The sequence below is a fragment of the Aethalodelphis obliquidens genome, unplaced genomic scaffold (assembly GCF_003676395.1).
Source record: "Aethalodelphis obliquidens isolate GAN/ISIS:26980383/991018 unplaced genomic scaffold, ASM367639v1 scaffold10, whole genome shotgun sequence".
NCBI lineage: Eukaryota > Metazoa > Chordata > Mammalia > Artiodactyla > Delphinidae > Aethalodelphis > Aethalodelphis obliquidens.
This window is the reverse complement of record NW_020837954.1, coordinates 45,743,197-45,763,091: the sequence shown is the minus strand read 5'-3', so window position 1 is coordinate 45,763,091 and position 19,895 is coordinate 45,743,197. Positions and strand designations below refer to the sequence as shown.

The following is a 19,895-nucleotide window of genomic DNA, read 5'->3' as shown; positions in this document are numbered from 1 at the left end:
TATATATATATATATATATATTCATTCATTCATTTATGGCTGCACTGGGTCTTGGTTGCCACGCACGGGGTTTCTCTAGTTGTAGTGAGTGGGGGCTACTCTTCGTTGTGGTGTGAGGGTTTTTCATTGCTGTGGCTTCTCTTGTTGTGGAGCACGGGCTCTAGGGGCGCAGGATTCAGTAGTTGTGGCACACGGGCTCAGTAGTTGTGGCTCGCGGGCTCTAGAGCGCAGGCTCAGTAGTTGTGGTGCACAGGCTTAGATGCTCTGCAGCATGTGGGATCCTCCTGGACCAGGGCTTGAACCCGTGTCCCCTGCATTGGCAGGCGGATTCTTAACCACTGCACCACCAGGGAAGTCCCTAAATAAATAATTTTTTAAAAAGTGAATGTTTAAGAAAAAAGTGTTTTCTCAAAGAGGTGTGTAGAGCCTTTGAAAACTGTCACATTAGGAAGGTGACACTAGAACTACTGAGGGATTTCCAAAATGAAAAATCTTGGCTAAATATTAGAATGACGACTTAGCATTATTTTTAAGGCTAATTAAAAACAAACTTTTTACTATGGAAAAAGTTAAAGCATATACTGTCAGAAGTGTATAATGAAGCCCCACGTGCACTTTACCAGCTTCAATTATTGTCATCTCATGGTTAATCTTATTCCGTTTGTTTTCCCACCCACTTTGCCCCCAGTATTATTTTGAGGCAAACTCGGACGTATCATTTCCTTCATAAATATTTTAGTATATATTTCTAAAAGATAAGAACATAAAGGTCTCTTTGTGTGTGTGGCTTAGTAGCTCATTTCTTTCTTAATTAAAAAAAAACAACTTTATTTTTTAGAGCAGTTTTAGGTTCACGGCAAAACTTGGCAGAAAGTACGAAGAGTTCCCATACACCCTACACCCCTTGCCCCACACGGCCTTCCCCCATCAACAACCTACACTAAAGTGGTACATTTTACAACCAACAAATCTACACTGACACCTCATTATCACCCAAACTCCATAGTTAGTTTTAGGGTTCACTCTTGGTATTGTACATTATGTGGGTTTTGAAGAATGCATAATAAATGCATCTACCATAGTACCATATAGAATAGTTCCACGGTCCTAAAAATCCTCTGTTCTCTGCCTACTGATCCCTCACCTTCCCCCTATGCTCTGGCCACCAAGGATCTTTTTACAGCCTGCACAGTTCTGCCCTTAAAGGCTATATTTAAGATTCAGAAAAACCAGTGTTGTAGCCATTATAAATGATTTCATTTCATTGGCAGAGGAAGGATTACTCACTGTATAAATGTTGTAAGTTTCAGGGAGGGCAGGGTCCTATGGGAAGTGGCCAGGATGTGGGAAGTGAGTTCCTACGAAGCCACATTCCCCAGAGCTCCTACACCATTACGTCAAGAGGCTTCATTTTAATTCTTTCTCCTTTCTCTCACTTCAGAACATGATGTGAGTACAGGTTGAGCCACTAAAGCATGTGGACCCTCAGGCAGGGATAGTTCTCAGGCAGCAAAAATTGTGGAGGTATTTTCAATAGAGCATAGGGCTTGCCCATTTTTTTTTAAAACCTTGTTTTCTGCCTGCCTGCCCCCGGTTTTTAGTTTTATTTCTGTAGTTAAAAGAAATATTATAAACAAAGGTTTATAAACATTTTTTTTTTTTTTTTTTTTTTTTGCGGTACGCGGGCCTCACACTGTTGTGGCCTCTCCTGTTGCAGAGCACAGGCTCCGGACGCGCAGCCTCAGCGGCCATGGCTCACGGGCCCAGCCGCTCCGCGGCACGTGGGATCCTCCCGGACCGGGGCACGAACCCGCGTCCCCTGCAACGGCAGGCGGACTCGCAACCACTGCGCCACCAAGGAAGCCCGGTTTATAAACATTTTTAGAAGTTTTAAAAAGTGTTATCAACTTGTGTTTATAACACAGAAACTAAGTGTCCTTCCTAATCTCTGTTCCACAATATGAACATGGTGAGCAATCTGATGTACTTTCAGATACTTTTAAAGCCGTGTTCTGCAATTTGCTTTTGTCACTTAATGATATGTCAGATACCTTTCTATACCAACACTTGTAAATATACCTCAACTTAAACACTACAGTAATGGCACAGTAATAATGACAATTATGATAATAATTGCTAACATTTATTGACTATGTATGTGCAAGACACTCTAAGCACTTCAGATGAGTTGTCTCATTTAATCCTAATAAAACTCTGAGTTTATTAATATTCTAAACTTCATTAACAGATAAAGAAATCGACGCTCAGAGAGATCAGATAGTGTGCCAAAGATCCCAGAGCTAAGAAGTTCTAGAGCAGAGATTCTAATTTGGACAGTTTAGCCAAAAGATCCTACTATTCGCCATTACCTTATACTACTGACTGGGTAAAACATAAGAAAAGCCTGAGATTATCTCCAAATTCTCACAGTTACAAATGATGTTTCAATAAATATTCTTGTCTATATTTCCTGGCACTCTTATGGAAATGTTTTTATAGGACAAGTTTCTAGAAGTGGAAATGCCAGGTCACAAGGTATATGCCTTTTTAGATTCAATTGCCAAATTATCTCCAAAAGGCATGTATATGTAGTGGACTCACTTGAAAACTTGCCTCCAAATAAACACAAATTTAACTCCCGTGAACATCAAACAAGAATGCCTATTTCCCCACACTTTTAGTAGCAATGGGGATCAAGCCTTGCTCACTGATAGGTGAAAAATGAAAGGTTTTCATTTCTATGTCTCATTACTAGTAAGGTTGATCAACTAGTCTTTTCATATATTTATTACCATGTATATTTCTTCTTCCTCCTCCATATACATATATTGCTCGTATCCTTTGGTAATATTGTTTCTGAGTTGTTTATGTCCCTTTTGGCTTCATAAGAATTCTTCGTATATTAAGATATATCTGTCATTAGGCATTATAAGCCTTTGCCCAGTTTGTTTTTTGACTTTGTTCATGGCAGTTTTGCCACACTTCATTTTATAATTTTGTATTGCTGAATATGAACTTAGATGATTTTATAAGGAAAACAACTCATTTTTACATCTCAAATTCTAGTGTTTTTCAACATACACACATAGGTACATAGCTACAGTGAACATTCACAAATATTGCATCCTACTTTTTTCATCGAATATTATTTCATGTATACATTCCCATGTAATAAGTCCCATGTAAAAATTAACACTGTATTCCATTATGTTGATATAAATATATCTGCATATTATTTACTTAAAGATGGATATTTATTTATAAGAAAAACTATGAATCTTATAAGACTTTATACATATTGTTTGGATTTCCACAAATAGAACTGTGAGGCTCCTAAGCCCTGCACTGTAGGAAAAACTAGAAGAGGAGCTTAACTGAAGAACTGGCAAGTTATGTGGAAACTTGAAAATATTTATTAATCATACGCAATATGTTTCCAACAGCAAGCAGAATTCCATCCAGCACCTGTCCAAGTTTTGTGATTGCCCAGAGTTAGAGCTTTAACCATCACTCTGTCATCAAGGAAGGCTGTCATTTCCCTGAACAGTTGATATAACTGGTGAGAGATAATATTTAACATTTATGGTGCTGTTGTGTTAGGCTTGAACCTAGAGTTGGTTTTTTTTTTTAACAAACTATGAAGATCTGGGCCAAGGATTTCTAACTTTACTCTCATGCAAAAACAAGCATGTTCCTCTGGAGGTCACCAAGATTTTACGTTCCTCTTTCTCCTTCTTTCAGCATAAATGGGAAAACAAATTCATTACCATAAATAGTACAGTAACATCATCATCCAAAGGCTGATTGAGCCCGTGGACCCGATTCAGCTTAAATTTAGATCACTCCTTTCATTTATTTTTTTTCTCCTCGAGGTCCCAAGTACTTAATCACCACTTTAAACAGCTTATAGGTTTGCATTCTGTTTAATTTTATAGGATTTCTCACACTTTAAAAAAGTGACCCACTATCATCTAGAAAATGAGGGGGTTAGTTCTGCCAGTTTATGATTTGCTAGTAACTTAATAAAGTTCTCTGCATTTAATATTTTGAATTCAGAAAAGATACTGCAGATGACCTTCTTTTATAAAGACCAGACACATTTTAATGTTGTAAATTTAGCAGCTGAAGGTAACGATTTACATGTCTTCTTCAGCAATTGCTTTACATAGAGAATTATTACTGACCTTTCAATGGATTACTACTTTAAGGCTTCTTTTTTTTTTTTATTTTAATTTATTTTTGGCTGCGTTGGGTCTTTGTTGCTGCAGGCGGGCCTTCTCTAGTTGCGGCGAGCGGGGGCCACTCTTCATTGTGGTGCTTCCAGTAGTTGTGGTACACAGGCTTAGTTGCTCCGCGGCATGTGGGACCTTCCCGGACCAGGGCTCGAACCCGTGTCCCCTGCACCGGCAGGCGGACTCCCAACCACTGCGCCAGCAGGGAAGCCCTAAGGCTTCTTTTTTAGTTAGCAAATGACTGATTTTTTTTCTATTCTAAATCAAAAAGGCTGTTGACATTTATTTCCTTAAGGACTAGAAAATTTGGGTCAGAATAAACTAATATGAATTAAAACACTGAGTATTCAATTTATAAATCTAATTGTTTTTCTCTAATGTCACTTTCCCTTTAATTCTTTATTCAAATATAGTGGTTCTCAAATTATGGCCCTTGGACCAGAAGCATTGGCATGATCTGGGAATTGATCAGAAATGCAAATTCTCTGGCCCCATCCCAGGCCTACAAAATCAGGAATTCTGGATTTGGGGCCAGAGAATTCGTACTAACAATTCTTCCAGGGATTCCAATGCACACTAAGGTTTGAAAGTCACTGCTGTAACATACATTTTATAAGGCTTAATTAACAATATAAATGAATTTTAGACTTATTTCAAAAAAAATCACTTCTTTGTATATTAGAAAAGCAAAAAGGTCTCAGCTAATCCACATAAAAGTTGTAAATCTACATCAAATCAAAACATGAACTCTACCCATCAAAATTTTGCACCAGAAAATAAAACTTTACAAATTAATAGGTATAGTAAAAGTAAACCAAAGGATGATGACAGATCACAAACTATAGAAAAAGGCCCAAATAATGTTCTTCTTAGAGCTACTTTAATATCTTACCTGCAAAATACATTTAGAAAACAAAGAACTTCCATTATTTTACAACTTATAAGCTTTGCCCTTTCTCAGAAATAGTTGTCATTAGTCAGTCGACCTTCCAGTCTCCAGTCCCTATAGACATAGCCAACCAACGGCAAAAAAACCCATGAAGTCCATGCTAGCGTCTAGTTAGAGGTGGTGGGTAAACTAATGGAAAGTAGTAAAATTTTTGGTTGAATGCCATCTTAAGGAATCAGGACACGCACTCTTGAGGGAGAAATAAATAAAATGGATTCTCCACTTGGTTCTTGTGACATGCCAATGTTTGACAGCTGTTCTACATAAAAACTGGAGCTCTGCCCCACATGGTGACAGCAGTGCAGATAATGACATGGTGGCAACAGCAGTGATGTGAGATGGCTAAGGAAGTGTGTCCAGAGCACAGGGAGCCCAGAGCACCCTCTCACATGAAAGATGAAGTCCTTAAGCAACTGAGAAGATTCACTTCAGACTTCTATTTGCAGATAGAAAATTTTGAATTTTCTCTTGCTAATGTGAGAAAAAAACAAAAGCCGCTTTGTTCTTTTGCAGGGATATTTGTATTGAACTGGTTTAGAGATACTGGGTGATCAATAAACTCTAAAGTCAGCAGAGAAACACGAATGAAGTTCTGCCTTTTGGGATTTTACAGCCTACATGGGGTCAACAACCATAAAAAAGTAAAAAATTCTAAAAAGTGAAAAGGTGAAAACGACGTAACTCCTCTCATCTGTTATTAGCAGGAATTAAGATTTTTATATGAGCTAGTTTTCTAGAAAATGAAAGCTTGCTTAAGGTGTAAGTCCAAAAACTCAATATTTTTAATGAAAAGTTTCTATAGTGCACTGTAAACATTTCAGTCTTTTAAAATGGAGACTGACAAACACAACTGAAGCTTTTATCAAGGGCATAATATAAACTCCAATTACCAAGACCCCAGGCTATCATGCTTTTTTAGTTTCTTTTACATCAGCTGCTCTAATTCTCCCACTACTGTTTGTCAGTCATCATGGACACCTTGAATGCTTCTCCCCTTTCCACAGATATTCCCCAGATAGCATATTGTCCTTTTGTGACCTTTCTTTACATTCAAAAAATTTCCCCTTTAAAAATACCTTTCTTTTTAAATTATGAGATAACTATATTATAGAACATGTGGAAAAAATAAAAGGGGAAAATCACCAAAATCACCCATTTTTCCTTGTCAGACTTTTCTGGTAGGGGTGTAAAACAATAACTGGAACAGTTGAACATTAGCTGGACTACACAGCAGTTTCCAGTATAGTTTACTTCAGTTCAGTCTGTCTTTATAGGATATGGAAAAGTATTTTTTGTATTCAGGGTGTTGAATATCTTTCTTAATCTATTTTTAATTGAAAAAAAACCAAATAATTTTCGTTTTTAAAAGGAAAGGATAATTCACCTACTTAAAACATTTAAATTAGGCACCATCAACACACTGAAGCCACAGATGGGAGAAAATATTTGAAAAGCATATAGCTAACATGAGATTAGCATCCCTCCTCCCTCCAAAAATATACTTCTACAAAATCAGTAAGAAAAAGACAAATAACCAATTGAAAAATGGATAAAGATCATGAACAGGCAATTCACAAAAGAAGAAATGCAAATGGCCAATAAAAAAAAAGCTCAACTTTATTAGAAATTTGGGAAATACAATTAAAATAACATAAGATAATATTTCAAACCCATCCAACCGGGCTTCCCTAGTGGCGCAGTGGTTAAGAATCCACCTGCCAATGCAGGGGACACTGGTTCGAGCCCTGGTCCGGGAAGATCCCACATGCCTCAGAGCAACTAAGCCCGTGCACCACAACTACTGAGCCTGCACTCTAGAGCCTATGAGCTACAACTACTGAGCCCACGTGCCACAACTACTGAAGCCTGCATGCCTAGAGCCCGTGCTCTGCAACGAGAAGCCACCGCAATAAGCTGCGCACCTCAACAAAGAGTAGCCCCCACTCTCCGCAACTAGAGAAAGCCCACATGCAGCAACGAAGACCCAACGCAGCCAAAATTAAATAAACACATAAATAAATTTATTTTTAAAAAAACCCCATCCAACCGACACATAATAAGTCAGACAATATCAAGAACTGGCAAGGATGGACTTCCCTGGTGGTGCAGTGGTTGAAGGTCCGCCTGCCGATGCGGGGGACACGGGTTCGTGCCCTGGTCCGGGAGGATCCCGCATGCCGCGGAGCGGCTGGGCCCGTAAGCCATGGCCGCTGAGCCTGCGCGTCCGGAGCCTGTGCCCCGAGACGCGAGGGGCCGCAGCAGTGAGGGGCCCGCGTAAAGCAAAAAAAAAAAAAAAAAAAAAAAGAACTGGCAAGGATGTAAAAGAACGCAACCCGCGCGCCCGGGGCCGGGGCCCCGAGAGGCGGGGGGGCGCAGAAGGGGGGGGCCCCGAAAAAAAAAAAAAAAAAAAAAAAAAAAAAAGAACTGGCAAGGATGTAAAAGAATGCAAACAGCCATACACTCTTGATGTGTAACCACCTTGGAGAGCATACTGGCAATCTCAAATATAGTTTAAGATCATTATACCCAATCGCAGCAATGATCCTTGAGAAACTCACACATGTGCAGAAGGATTCATTAATTAGAATGTCACTGTAACATTGTTGGTTACTGTGAAAATTGGAAACTACCAAATATTTAGAATAGATTTTAATATATTCACAAAATAAAATGAATGAACTAGAGATACATGCACCTATATATAAATTCACAAAACATGTGTCTTCTGCAGCATACATCTACATATACAAATTTCAAAAATGTGGGAAGGGCTTCCCTGGTGGCACAGTGGTTAAGAATCTGCCTGCCAATGCAGGGGACACAGGTTCAACCCCTGGTCTGGGAAGATCCCACATGCCACGGAGCAACTAAGCCCGTGCACCACAACTGCTGAGCCTGTGCTCTAGAGCCCGTGAGCCACAGCTACTGAGCCCGTGTGCCACAACTACTGAAGCCTGCACGTCTACAGCCCCTGCTCCACAAGAAGAGAAGCCACCAAAACGAGAAGTCAGCGTACCGCAATGAAGAGTAGCCCCTGCTCGCCACAACTAGAGAAAGCCCACGTGCAGCAACGAAGACCCAACATAGCCAAAAATAAATTAATTAAAAAAGAAAGTGGGAACTTTCTTCTACAACTTTTACACACACACACTCTATATAAAGTTTTAAAACATGCAAAGTAATATTATATAATATTCAATATTGTTTATGTTCATAAATATTTATAGTAAGCATGACAAACTCCAAATTCAGGATAGTAACTACTAGGGAGAAGAAGGGGAATGTGGGAGAGGTGCTTCAATTTTATCTGTAATTTCTTTTGTATAACTAGACTATCTTTCCAAATTAAATGCAAAATTTTGTCTTGTTTGGTTACGATTTCATTTAGTGTACAATCAATATATAACAGGAACAGAAAAAACTTAGTAAAAAAAAAGTACACACAGCAAATAAGACAATATGCTATACAGTAGAGTTTCCTGTGCTATATATATAACTGTATAGCACGGGGAACTCTGCTCAGTATTTTGTAATAACCTAAATGGGAAAAGAATTTGAAAAAGAAGAAATACATGTATATGCATAACTGAATCACTTTGCCATATACCTGAAACTAACACAACATTGTTAATCAACTATACTCCAATATAAAATAAAAGTTAAAAAAGAAAGAAAAAGGAAGAAATCAAAATGATGATTGTCTATGGTGGGTAGGAACTGACTATAATGGACCACAAAAGTACTTTCTGAGGTAATGTAAATGTTTTATAACTCGATTGTCATGTTGGTTATACAGGTATACGTATTTTTAAAAATCCATTGAATTATACATTTCGGATCTACATATTTCATTATTTATAAATTTTACCTCAACAACAAAATGATGCAATTAAAAAAAAAGACAATATGTTAAAGTTTAATAAAGTTGGGTGGCAGGTACATGGGTGCTCATTATATTATTTGCCATATTTTCTCTATATGCTTAAAATATTATGTAATAAAAAGTTAAGAAATAAATATTCGGATTAAAAGAAGCCCACTATTTTTCAGCTCTCTGACTAATCTCATAAACTTCAAATCCCTTCACTGTGAATGAGATTATCTATAGCAGCCTACAAAAGGAAAACCTATTTTCTGGGCTAAGGCTGCCCTGACTGTATCTGCTAAGGGTTGAAGAATAAAGCCACCGGCAACATTTGACCTTTGGAAAGAGAAAAATGCTTTAAATGTTATCTTCTACTTAACACTAACAATATATCATGTAACAATACTTGAAGTTACACAAGAGAAGTCATCTAATTGAGTACGATTTGGTTAATCAGATCCAAAATGGTTTCAATTTCATTATACTTCTTACAGGGTAACCAACTTGATCCTATTTTCTCAGGACTGCCCCAGTTTTAAAACTGAAAGTCTTGCCTTCCAGGAACCTCTCAGTCTCAGGCACACTGGGGTAGCTGGCCACCCTAACTTCTGGTCACAACAAAGCTTCTGGAAGAGAATTTATTTAGCAAATCAGCTAATTTTACAGATGGGAAAAATGAGGTACTAAGAAATTAGCTGAATTAAACCAAACTTACACATAGCTACTTCAAATTACAAGTGGATCAAACTTAGTTCTTCCTTCTGAGGAACCTGTTTACATCTCATTCAGCCACAAGTCCTAAATGCCAATTCATCAGTGTTCTTGGACAATTCTGAATACCCAGTTAACCTCTCACTTCTTTCCCAAACTCAAAGCACTGCCCCATGATATGAATTCAAGACTTGGGATGCTCCTGACTGTGGAGGGAGATACTGAGTAGAGGAAAGGAACAGAGGCTCCACTTCTTTACACTGATCTTTACCTAGTCTGTAGGGAAGATATTCACTCTCCTTCTGGTTTCAAAAATATTTTTAAATGAATTTTCTTTTTGTAATATCTACTGCAAAATAGCATGTTTGAGTACTCTAGAATATAGAGTCATACAGATAAGCACTTCACTAGAGTAGCTATTCAAAGGAGGAGAAGACAGAGGAAAAAGGAAAATCTGCTCATTTATGATAAACATCCCCAAAATGCCAGGCCCTAAAACTACATAATGTTTGTCACAGCACCTAGCACAGAGTCCAACACACTGAAGACATTCAACATGAGAGTTTCCTCTCCTGAGTAGTGTGGAAAGATTCACACTTTCCACATCTGTCAATTTCCTTTTAATTCCTCTAAACTAGTCCTGAGCAAATAAAGAAGAAATAAGCCTGATAAGGACTTTTTGTGCCTTTAGAGGCTTGTCTTCGGGTACTTGTATTTAACAACTCCACTATCCAACAGCAGAAATAAAAGAGCTGCTTTCAATTAATCTGCAAAAACAGTCTTCTATGTCCAATTTAAATCTGGACCTACCCCCATTTTTTCATAACCAACCAGAGCATATACTTAAACAATGGCTTCTTTATAGCTAAAAAACATAACGATGAGATTCTTTTCCTCGTTCTTTGGGGTTTTTTAAAGTACGTTAGTGCAAAATGAATAGACTTCGTATTTTTCTTCCCCAGCATTTTTTCATACAATATCTCTTTTCAGTATTACAACATTTTTCTGGGGTATGAGACCGTTGGAAGAACAGAAGAAATACTGGAGCGAGTTTGGGATTAGAAAGCACAGTTTTAAGTTCCAGGTCTGTTATTTAACTTTCTATGTGGTCTTGGACAAGCATTTTAACTGTAAAATGGCAATAATACCTATCTTGTGGTAACTGGAAAATATAAGAATGCATGCATAAGATCTTCATAAGCTATAGAAGATATTTTTAAGGAGATAAAAGATAAACTCAATTAACATCACATTATCAACAGCAGAGGCAAAAGTAAACAAATAAACTAGGCCTGATTTTCTAGACAATGGTGCCCTAATAGATCTGGAAGGTACCACTGAGAACACGACTTGCTAAGACTTGCTAAAATTAGACCATGAACACATGTAATTATCAATAACAATCCTACATCATTTGTACCTCCTCTAGAGCTACCCTTTTTTCAATTTATCAGTCACTGAGGTGTTAAAAAAAAAAAAAAGGCAGTAAAAAATACCAGGAAAGCCCCACAAAACCTGAGTGTGAGGTATATAAACAATATTACACCAACAGTGGAGAGCTTCCTATGTGCCAAGCACTGTTCTTGGAGGGAAGCAGGTAAGCAAATCATATCTAACTACACAGTATGTTAGGAACACTGGTAAGTGCTACGCACAAGTAAAGCCAAGGAAGGGTACAGGGAGTGCCGGGTGGCAGGGAAGGAAGGCATGGCCTCACTGATAAGGTGACTCAGGAGGTGGCCTGAAGGAACTGAAGAGAGCCAGGGAGAAGAGTGGGAGGAGAATCCAGGGCCCAGAGGAAGCAGTGAGGGAGGGGGAAGATGGTGAGAGACAACAGAGGGTAGGGGAGGGGACAGTTTAAACCTCAGAGACTAGATTTTATTCTGAGATGAGATGCCTTTGGAGGGTTTGGGGCAGATGAGTGACATTTAACTTCTTACCTGTGGAATCTTTTGTTCAAAGGGATCCACAGAAGATCAATATGTACAACAGATAAAATAGGAGATGCTCTGGTTAAGGAAGGGGCACCCAGAGACCTACGTCAACTGTTCCCACTTTTCCCCTCTCTCCTCTGAAGTAACAGTTTGAAAATGAGTACAAAGTCTGTAGCATCCAAACTTTCACAGCCTGTACCCCAAGAACTTTATAATCCTGCCCAGCCTATCTTTTCAAAAGGCCATTCCTGGGGAACAGCAAAAAGGAGTAAGTCAAGCTGCTGACACACAGCAGAGGAGCAGGAGTGCTGTCAGAAAAATCAGTCCTTCGTACCACTGCTTGTTAAACACCCGCCCAGGCACCAGACGCGACAGCCCCTCTTCCCTCCCCCAACCCCTCAGATGTTCTCTTTCAGGGCGTCCCTTGAAATTCATTTTAACTTGATTTCACTTGTTTAAAAATGCTCTAGCAATACAGTGTCATCTGCCTCTGCTGACGTATCTCCAGATAGAGTCCCCTGTCAATTGATATGGTAGGAAAATTCTTCCTCCACTAGTGTTATTTCTTCTCTCAGTAATGACTTCCCAATTTGCTCTATTCTAATCCTACGCACCCATCAAAGTTTACTTTGTGAAGCCCTCCTCCCACGTTTTGACCCTGAATTGGAATCCTAAATCTTTGGAGTGTGAAGGGAACTTCCAGGCCACCTAGTGCTCTAGTTCACGGCTCATTCCACGAACTAACCCTCTGCAGATCTGGCTGGTAGTCTTCCAGCCTCCGTAACTGCTTTTAGTGACATGCACACACTAGCCCACAAGGCAGTCTATGCTCTTTCAGACGTAAAGTACTTGTGAGGAAATTTCTTTTTACTGATCCAGAACCTGTTTCCTTCTATCACTGGTTCTGCCCTCTGGTTCTAATAGAGGAAAGTCTGCCCTCTGCCCCCCATCCCCTGCATCCAGCATAGCTTACAGTTGGCCTTGTGGCTTTCCCCATTCTGTCTCCACCTCTAAAAATGCGGCTGATGCCCCAGCCATCTCACAAGCCATCTGTGGACTGCCTTCAACCTGTAATGGTTAGCTAACAGAGTGGCAGGCAGCTCTGGTCTGTGTGTATAGCCAGTGAAGTGTCTGTGTCCCATGCCACTGACTACACCCCTTTCCTGATTCTCTCCTTTGACCTATCCTAGGGCTTCTACCCTTAGCCCTGCATTCATCATTCAGTCAATGAGCATTTACTGAGCACTGTCAAGAACCAGGCTAGGGTCTTCCCTGGTGGCGCAGTGGTTAAGAATCCGCCTGCCGATGCAGGGGACACGGGTGCAAGCCCTGATCCAGGAAGATCCCACATGCTGCGGAGCAACTAAGCCCGTGCACCACAACTACTGAGCCTGTGCTCTAGAGCCCACACACTACAACTACTGAAGCCCGTGCGCCTTAGAGCCTGCGAGCCATAACTACTGAGCCTGTGCTCCAGAGCCCGTGTGCTGCAACTACTGAGCCCGTGTGCTGCAACTACTGAAGCCCAGACACCTCGAGCCTGTGTTCCACAACAAGAGAAGCCACTGCAATGAGAAGCCCGTGCACTGCACGAAGAGTAGCCCCCGCTCGCCACAACTAGAGAAAGCCTGCATGCAGCAAGGAAGACCCAACACAGCCAAAAATATATTAAAAAAGAAAAAAAATTAAGAAAGAAAAAAAATAAAAGAACCAGGCTAGGCACTGAAAAACTAAAAGTAAATAAAATGTACTCAGCTCATAGAAGAATAAGAGCAAGCTAGGTAAAATAATAAATAGCCGGGGAAGTTGGAAAAGGCCTCAGAGGAGGAGGTGATGCCTGAGCCAGGGAGGAACTGTATCAACACCCAAGTCTCACACAGCCTTGTGTCCCCTGCACCAAATGGTACAATGCTTTCCCTTATTTGAAGTTCAGCAAATATGTAAATTTGATAAAGTAGAGAAAGCCTGCTCAGCCCCCTGAGCCTCTCCTGGAGGCGAGGGAGGGTGGTCACTGAATCCACAGTCTGAAAGGGCAGTTGTAGAGGTTGACACTGTACCTGGCTACGTACAGTATTGCTCAGGTGGTTGTCCTCGGACATCTGTGCATTCTGGAAGTAGGACAAGGGTGCAGGTAACTCTGTCATTGGAGCAGCTGTATAGAAATACTTTTTCACAGAAAACAGAGCCTCTTGGGGTTCTGAAAAGGGAAAAAGAAAACAGTCTTTTGTGCATTACAGTTATACTTTTATTTTGAAACACTTTCATAAGTTACTTTCACCAAAAACAAACCTTTCTTTCATGTGTTATCCTCCAGGCCAAGCTTTCTAAGGACCTCACAGGCTGCTGTCACTTGCAGGCTCCTGGATTAGGTCTGAAATAGAATTTTACTGGGTTACCCAGAGTTGGTCAAATCCTAGTAAATCCATTCACACCAATTAAATACTTATAAGACTAATTTGTAAACCAGTAATGTATTAATTTGCCAGGACCCTCAACTGACAAACTTTTGTCAGCTCAAGATACCTCTTGGTAATGAGTAGATCTACTTGAGAAACCATATAGTTTCAATCAGAATGATATCTAATGATTTCAGATCTAGAGCAAAGGGAGTTAAATGATCTTAAAGAATGTTCTCATCAACATCCCTCTTCCAATCCAACCTAATTTACATCACCATAAAATTATTTGTCTAGTGCTTTTAATTTTGAAAAATTTCTTTTTATCATCTCATTTTTTTTCTTTACCACAATGACCCAAGACAGGGTAAACAGGTAACATATCTATTTTACAAAAGCAAAAGGGCACCCAAGTTGAGTGACTTGCTTAAAAGCACACAACTGGGCAGACCAGGACCAAAATCGCAGACTCCTAACTCCCAGCCTCTACTCTGCCTCCTGGCACAGCCTTGCTTACACACATCATTCTGTCTCCCACACTTCAGCCTCCTGGGGGCCACATTCTCATTTGCCTGTCTACCTGAATTTCCATCAGCCGATTCCTTATGACTTCAACTATGCTTTTCACTGAAAGTCTTCAGAAATATAGAAGGAAAAAAATCTGTTTGCATACCTAAGCAGTATTCTAATTCACTTATAGTATCCAAAACATTACCATGTACATATTTACATGAAAGCATTTCGTTAATGTCTTGTTTCATTTTTACTTTTAACTTCAGGAACTTCTACACTCTAAATATTCTACTTTCTTATTCTAATGATTTTTTCATCAAAAACACATAAAGCAACTTTTTCCTCTAGTAAAGGTATTGACTTCCAATTAACCTTTAATGACCTATATTTGGATCATTCAAATCATGACAAATTCTTAATCAAGGTATGCTTTCCCTTTTATCCTACATGCTTTTTTCTTTTTTTGGCCACGCCATGCGGCATGCAGGATCTTAATTGCTCCACCAGGGATCAAACTCCCGCTCCCTGAGGTGGAAGCGCAGAGTCTTAACCACCAGACTGCCAGAGAAGTCCCTATCCTACACGCTTTTAAATACCGTGCCTGGGACTTCCCTGGTAACACAGTGGTTAAGACTCCGCGCTCCACAGGGGGCCCATGTTTGATCCCTGGTCAGGGAACTAGATCCCACATGCATGCTGCAGCTAAGAGTTCGCATGCCACAACTAAAGAGCCGGGTGAGCCACAACTAAGGAGCCCATCAGCCACAACTAAGGAGCCCGCCTGCTGCAACTAAGACCCAGCACAACCAAATAAATAAATAAATATTTAAAAAATAATAATAATAAAATAAATAAATACTGTGCCTACCTTTCTCCTCCCCTCCAACTTCAGCCCATAGTTAGCTGGTATGAGATCAGAGGATTGCTAATTAATATTAACTAAACATGATGTACTTATGCAATTCTGTTTTAAATATATAATGTTAATTTGTTTTAAAAATAAAATGAATTAAAATTAAGAATAGATTCAATAGTTACTTTTATGGGGGTTAATCACTGGAAGGGGGTACACAAGAAGCTTCTGGGGGTATTGGTAATGCTTTGTTTCTTGATCTGGGTGCTAGTTACACAGAGGTTTCAGTCTGTGAAAATTCACTGAGTTGTACACCTACGATCTGTGCACATTCCTATATACTTCAATTAAAAAAGTCAAATAGATTTTTGTGGGTGTAAACCTATATTTAGGGTTTGGCAATATGTATGTTAGCTTACCCAAAAGGGAGGTGGATTCCAATAGAACAGTTATATTTTCAAAGCATTGAAAGTAAATGTCCTGACCTATGCTTCTATATTTTTAAAAGTTGACTATCTAATTGAACATTTAACATTAATGTAGCATTAATGATCAGCAACACAGCACATATTATTCCCTTCTTTTTCACAAAAACATTTAGTACAGCACCTACTACCTCAGCTAATGCAGAAATGCCACAGGATGGCAAACAGAAAAAGTTGTAACTGGTTACCTCCACTGGCTGCTCTGAAGACTATACCACGTCATTTAAAGTACAGCTCTATTACAAAAAAACCCTTAGAAATCTGTCACTGATATTCTCATACAATCCCTCAGAAACAAAACCAAGTAAGCAAGACAGTGTTAGCCAAATGAAACAAGCAAAAGGCAAGAAAAGGCGCTGCAGGCAAAAATAAATAAAAAGTAAATAAAGTGTAGTACATTTACAGGTACAACATGAGCAGAAGAAAAGTGATTGTTCATTCACTAAACAGGAGTTTACTGGCTGTCTACTTATATCAAAACTCAAAGACAGACACTGAGAGGATTTAATTAATTATGTTCACTTTACCCATTTTACAGATGAAAACAACGTGGCACACAGAAGTTCATGAACGTGCCCAAAGTCACATTCAGCAAGCAAAGGAGCAAAGCAAAGGTTCACATATTACACTACTTTGCCTCTATATAAAATTTCATCCCTGCCATCTAGGAGTTTATAACAGTGAGCATTAAGACACACTGAGCTGATTTTTATTACTAGTAAAACTATTGCTTTGACATAAATGAGATCTTAAAAAAAAAAGTAGTAAATGAGATCTTAAACTTCAATAACTGGTCTAACTAGAAATTAAAAACTAGTGCCAGGGCTTTCCTGGTGGCGTAGTGGTTGGGAATCCACCTGCCAATTCAGGGGACACGGGTTCGAGCCTTGGTCTAGGATGATCCCACATGCTGCCAAGCAACTAAGCCCACGCGCCACAGCTACTGAGCCTGTGCTCTAGAGCCCGCGAGCCACAACTACTGAGCCTGGGCACCACAACTACTGAAGCCCGTGCTCTACAACAAGAGAAGCCATCGCAATGAGAAGCCTGCACATGGCAACGAAGAGTAGCCCCCGCTCGCCACAACCAGAGAAAAGCCCGTGTGCAGCAATGAAGACACAACACAGCCAAAAATAAAATAAATAAAATAAAATAAATTTATTAAAGAAAAAAACTAGTTTCAAAAGCATTCCCAATATAACAGTCCTGGTACTTCTTTTTTTTTTTTTTTAAAGATAAGCTATAATGAGAATCTGGTCATTTTAATTTAAGTGGTTCCCATTATTAATCTTATGCTTATAGGATCTGTCCAACTATTAAAAGAAATCACACAAACTGATTATCATATTAGAGCTTTCTCAGACGAATCTTGTAAGAATCATCTATAATACAGTAGTCACTTTAACATATTCCAATACTACAGTCGACCCAGACTGAACCAACTGCAGATCAAAAATATTTGAAAAAAATTCCAAAATTAAGTAAAACCTAATTTGCTTGTGCCAGCAAATAATTACAATAGTATTTCCATTGTATTTACAACTATATACATACCATTTCATTGTATTAGGTATTATAAGTAATCTAGAGATGATTTAAAGTATACAGGAGGATGTGTGTAGACTACATGCAAATACTATGCCATTTTATATAAGGGACTTGAGCATCTGAGGATTTTGGTGCCCATGGGGGTGGGGGGTGGAGGGAGTCCTGAAACCACTTCTCCTCCACCCCCACCCCCTCAACCACAAGGGACGACTGTATTTAAAAGACACATCTGTATTTACATGTAAAACACTAAGGCTCAGGCAAGGTGAAAGAATTTGTCAGTGTACAATTATGAGGCAAGTAACACCAGTTCCAGAACCCAGATCTTCTGATGCCCAGCCCAGGTGTTTGCCAGTTCAACAGGAGAAAGCTCATGCCTCCACTACACAATGCTGCAGGGTGACGCTCCCTGGAAGAGCTGCTCTTTACATGGAGCTTAGTAGGAAGCAAAGGTAGGCAACAGGGTTAGCTAGGTCTTCAGTCAGGTCTGGTGAACAGACAATCATTGTTGGTACAAAGAAAGGGGCAGGCAAAGCTGGATTTGATTCTGGTCCAGTAACAGCTGAAAACAATTGATGACTGCACGGAGAAAGCCAACGACCCACTGTTCCCGGACCCACTGTTCCCGCAGCGTGGCAAAAGACACCAGTGGACTTTGTAACATTCTTAACAGTGCCCTGAGAGCAAGAAAAGATAGTTGTTGGGAAGTGAGGATCTTTCATGTGACCTGGATTGCATAGGGAGTGGGAGTAGGAATGTAAGTAGATTTTGGTGTTTTCTCTCTCTGGCCAACTGCTAAGGATTTTCTGAGACTGATACAGCACAACACTCCAATTCACTGCCACCCATTCCTTTTTTCTCAAGACACTTGCTCAATCAGACAAAAGGGAAAAAAAAATCCTTCTCTGATGGGCAACTACAATTTCTTTTTATTATATACGAAGACTAAAAAAAAGCTCCAAGAGAATACAAATAATCTCGAAGTTCAGATGTGCTGAACAGAAAAGTCTGTCTAGCCAGAAAACCTATCCATCAGCACTTCGAAAAGTATCACAGGAGCAGTGTTTAAAATCCCAAAAAGGAGCTTATTAAAAATTCCATTTAAGGAAACACCAACAGAAAAGTACATTTCTGTCTCTCACTACATCCCAAGGTAGCAATTTTTTTTTTCTTTTGGTCATGCCACGCGGCATGTGGGATCTTAGTTCCCTGATCAGGGATTGAACCTGTGCCCCCTGCACTGGAAGTGCGGAGTCTTAACCATTGGACTGCCAGGGAAGCCCATCCAAGGTAACAAATTAAAATAAATAAAAATAACTTGAAATTAATTTAAAACTTCAGGAATACAGCCTAGAAAGACCCTCAGAATTTTAAGAGGCCAGGAGCAAATAATTTCCCCAGCCCTACAAGAGGCTTTGTGAAAGTGGTAGGCTCTAAAAAGAGCAAGGATAGTGATACATCCTATTTGGTGATTTTTTTTCCCTCCTTCCTTCCCACTCTACTTCTGTGAACCATCTGTGGTAGATTAGATTATTATTCAGCAAATATTCACTCCCTCCCCCAGCATCCCCAAGGGAGGAATACTTCTCTCCAGTGATGTTGAGCTTGGCTCTGTGACTTGCTTTGGCCTCAAGGTAGGTGCAGTCTACTACCCACTCCAGGCCTTTGGGCACAATCTTATGACTTGCTTTGGTCGATGGGATTTTGGCAGATGTGGCACAGACAGTTAAACTGTGCTCGTGCAGGTGGCCTTGCCTTCTGTACTTCTGCTGTTCCCTCATGAAGAACTTACTTTGGGTAGCCACTGCCCCTTCAGCCTGGGCCCCAGAACAAGACAAGCAAAGCAGAATTGTCTTAGCTGTCCCCTTTAAGCAGACCGAGAGCTAATGCTCTAAGGCAGCAGTCCACAACCTTTTTGGCACCAGGGACCGGTTTCGTGGAAGACAACTTTTCCAAGGACCGGGGGCGGGGGGATGGTTTCAAGATGGTTCAAGCGCATTACATTTATTGTGCACTTTATTTCTATATAATGAAATAATTATACAACTGACCATAATGCAGAATCAGTGTGAGCCCTGAGCCTGTTTTCCTGCAACTAGATGGTCCCATCTGAGGGTGATGGGAGACAGTGAAACCCAAAGAGTGTTGCTTATCCTTTCACTTTTTTCAGGAGCTTTTGGATTTGAGAATTGTGGATATGGGACCATGGTTCTGTATTATTATAGATTCTTTTCCCCCCCAAATTTAATTTCTACATGGAAGATATAATTACCCTGAGTCATTGTATCAAATTTGTTGTGGAAATGGGTAGAACACAACTAATCTTTAATGAAGAAAATGACTATTCACACTTAATTAATTTGTAAATCATTGACTATACTCAGCAATACTTGCATTCTCTCATTTGCT

At 39.8% G+C, this 19,895-nt stretch overlaps 1 protein-coding gene across 2 annotated transcripts in view; it reads right to left on the bottom strand.

Moving 5' to 3' along the window:
• PSEN1 (presenilin 1) overlaps window positions 1-19,895 on the bottom strand; it is a 78,649-nt gene that overhangs the window by 56,022 nt on the left and 2,732 nt on the right. Inside the window, exons 2-3 of one of the 2 annotated variants that reach the window (XM_027111700.1) lie at window positions 13,981-14,062; window positions 13,749-13,888 (exon numbers count right to left, since the gene is read on the bottom strand). In XM_027111700.1, coding sequence (XP_026967501.1) covers window positions 13,749-13,835 — 87 coding nt within the window. In that variant the 5' untranslated portion in view covers window positions 13,836-13,888; window positions 13,981-14,062. The remainder of the gene's footprint in view (window positions 1-13,748; window positions 13,889-13,980; window positions 14,063-19,895) is intronic. The other variant, XM_027111701.1, reaches the window with a different exon arrangement.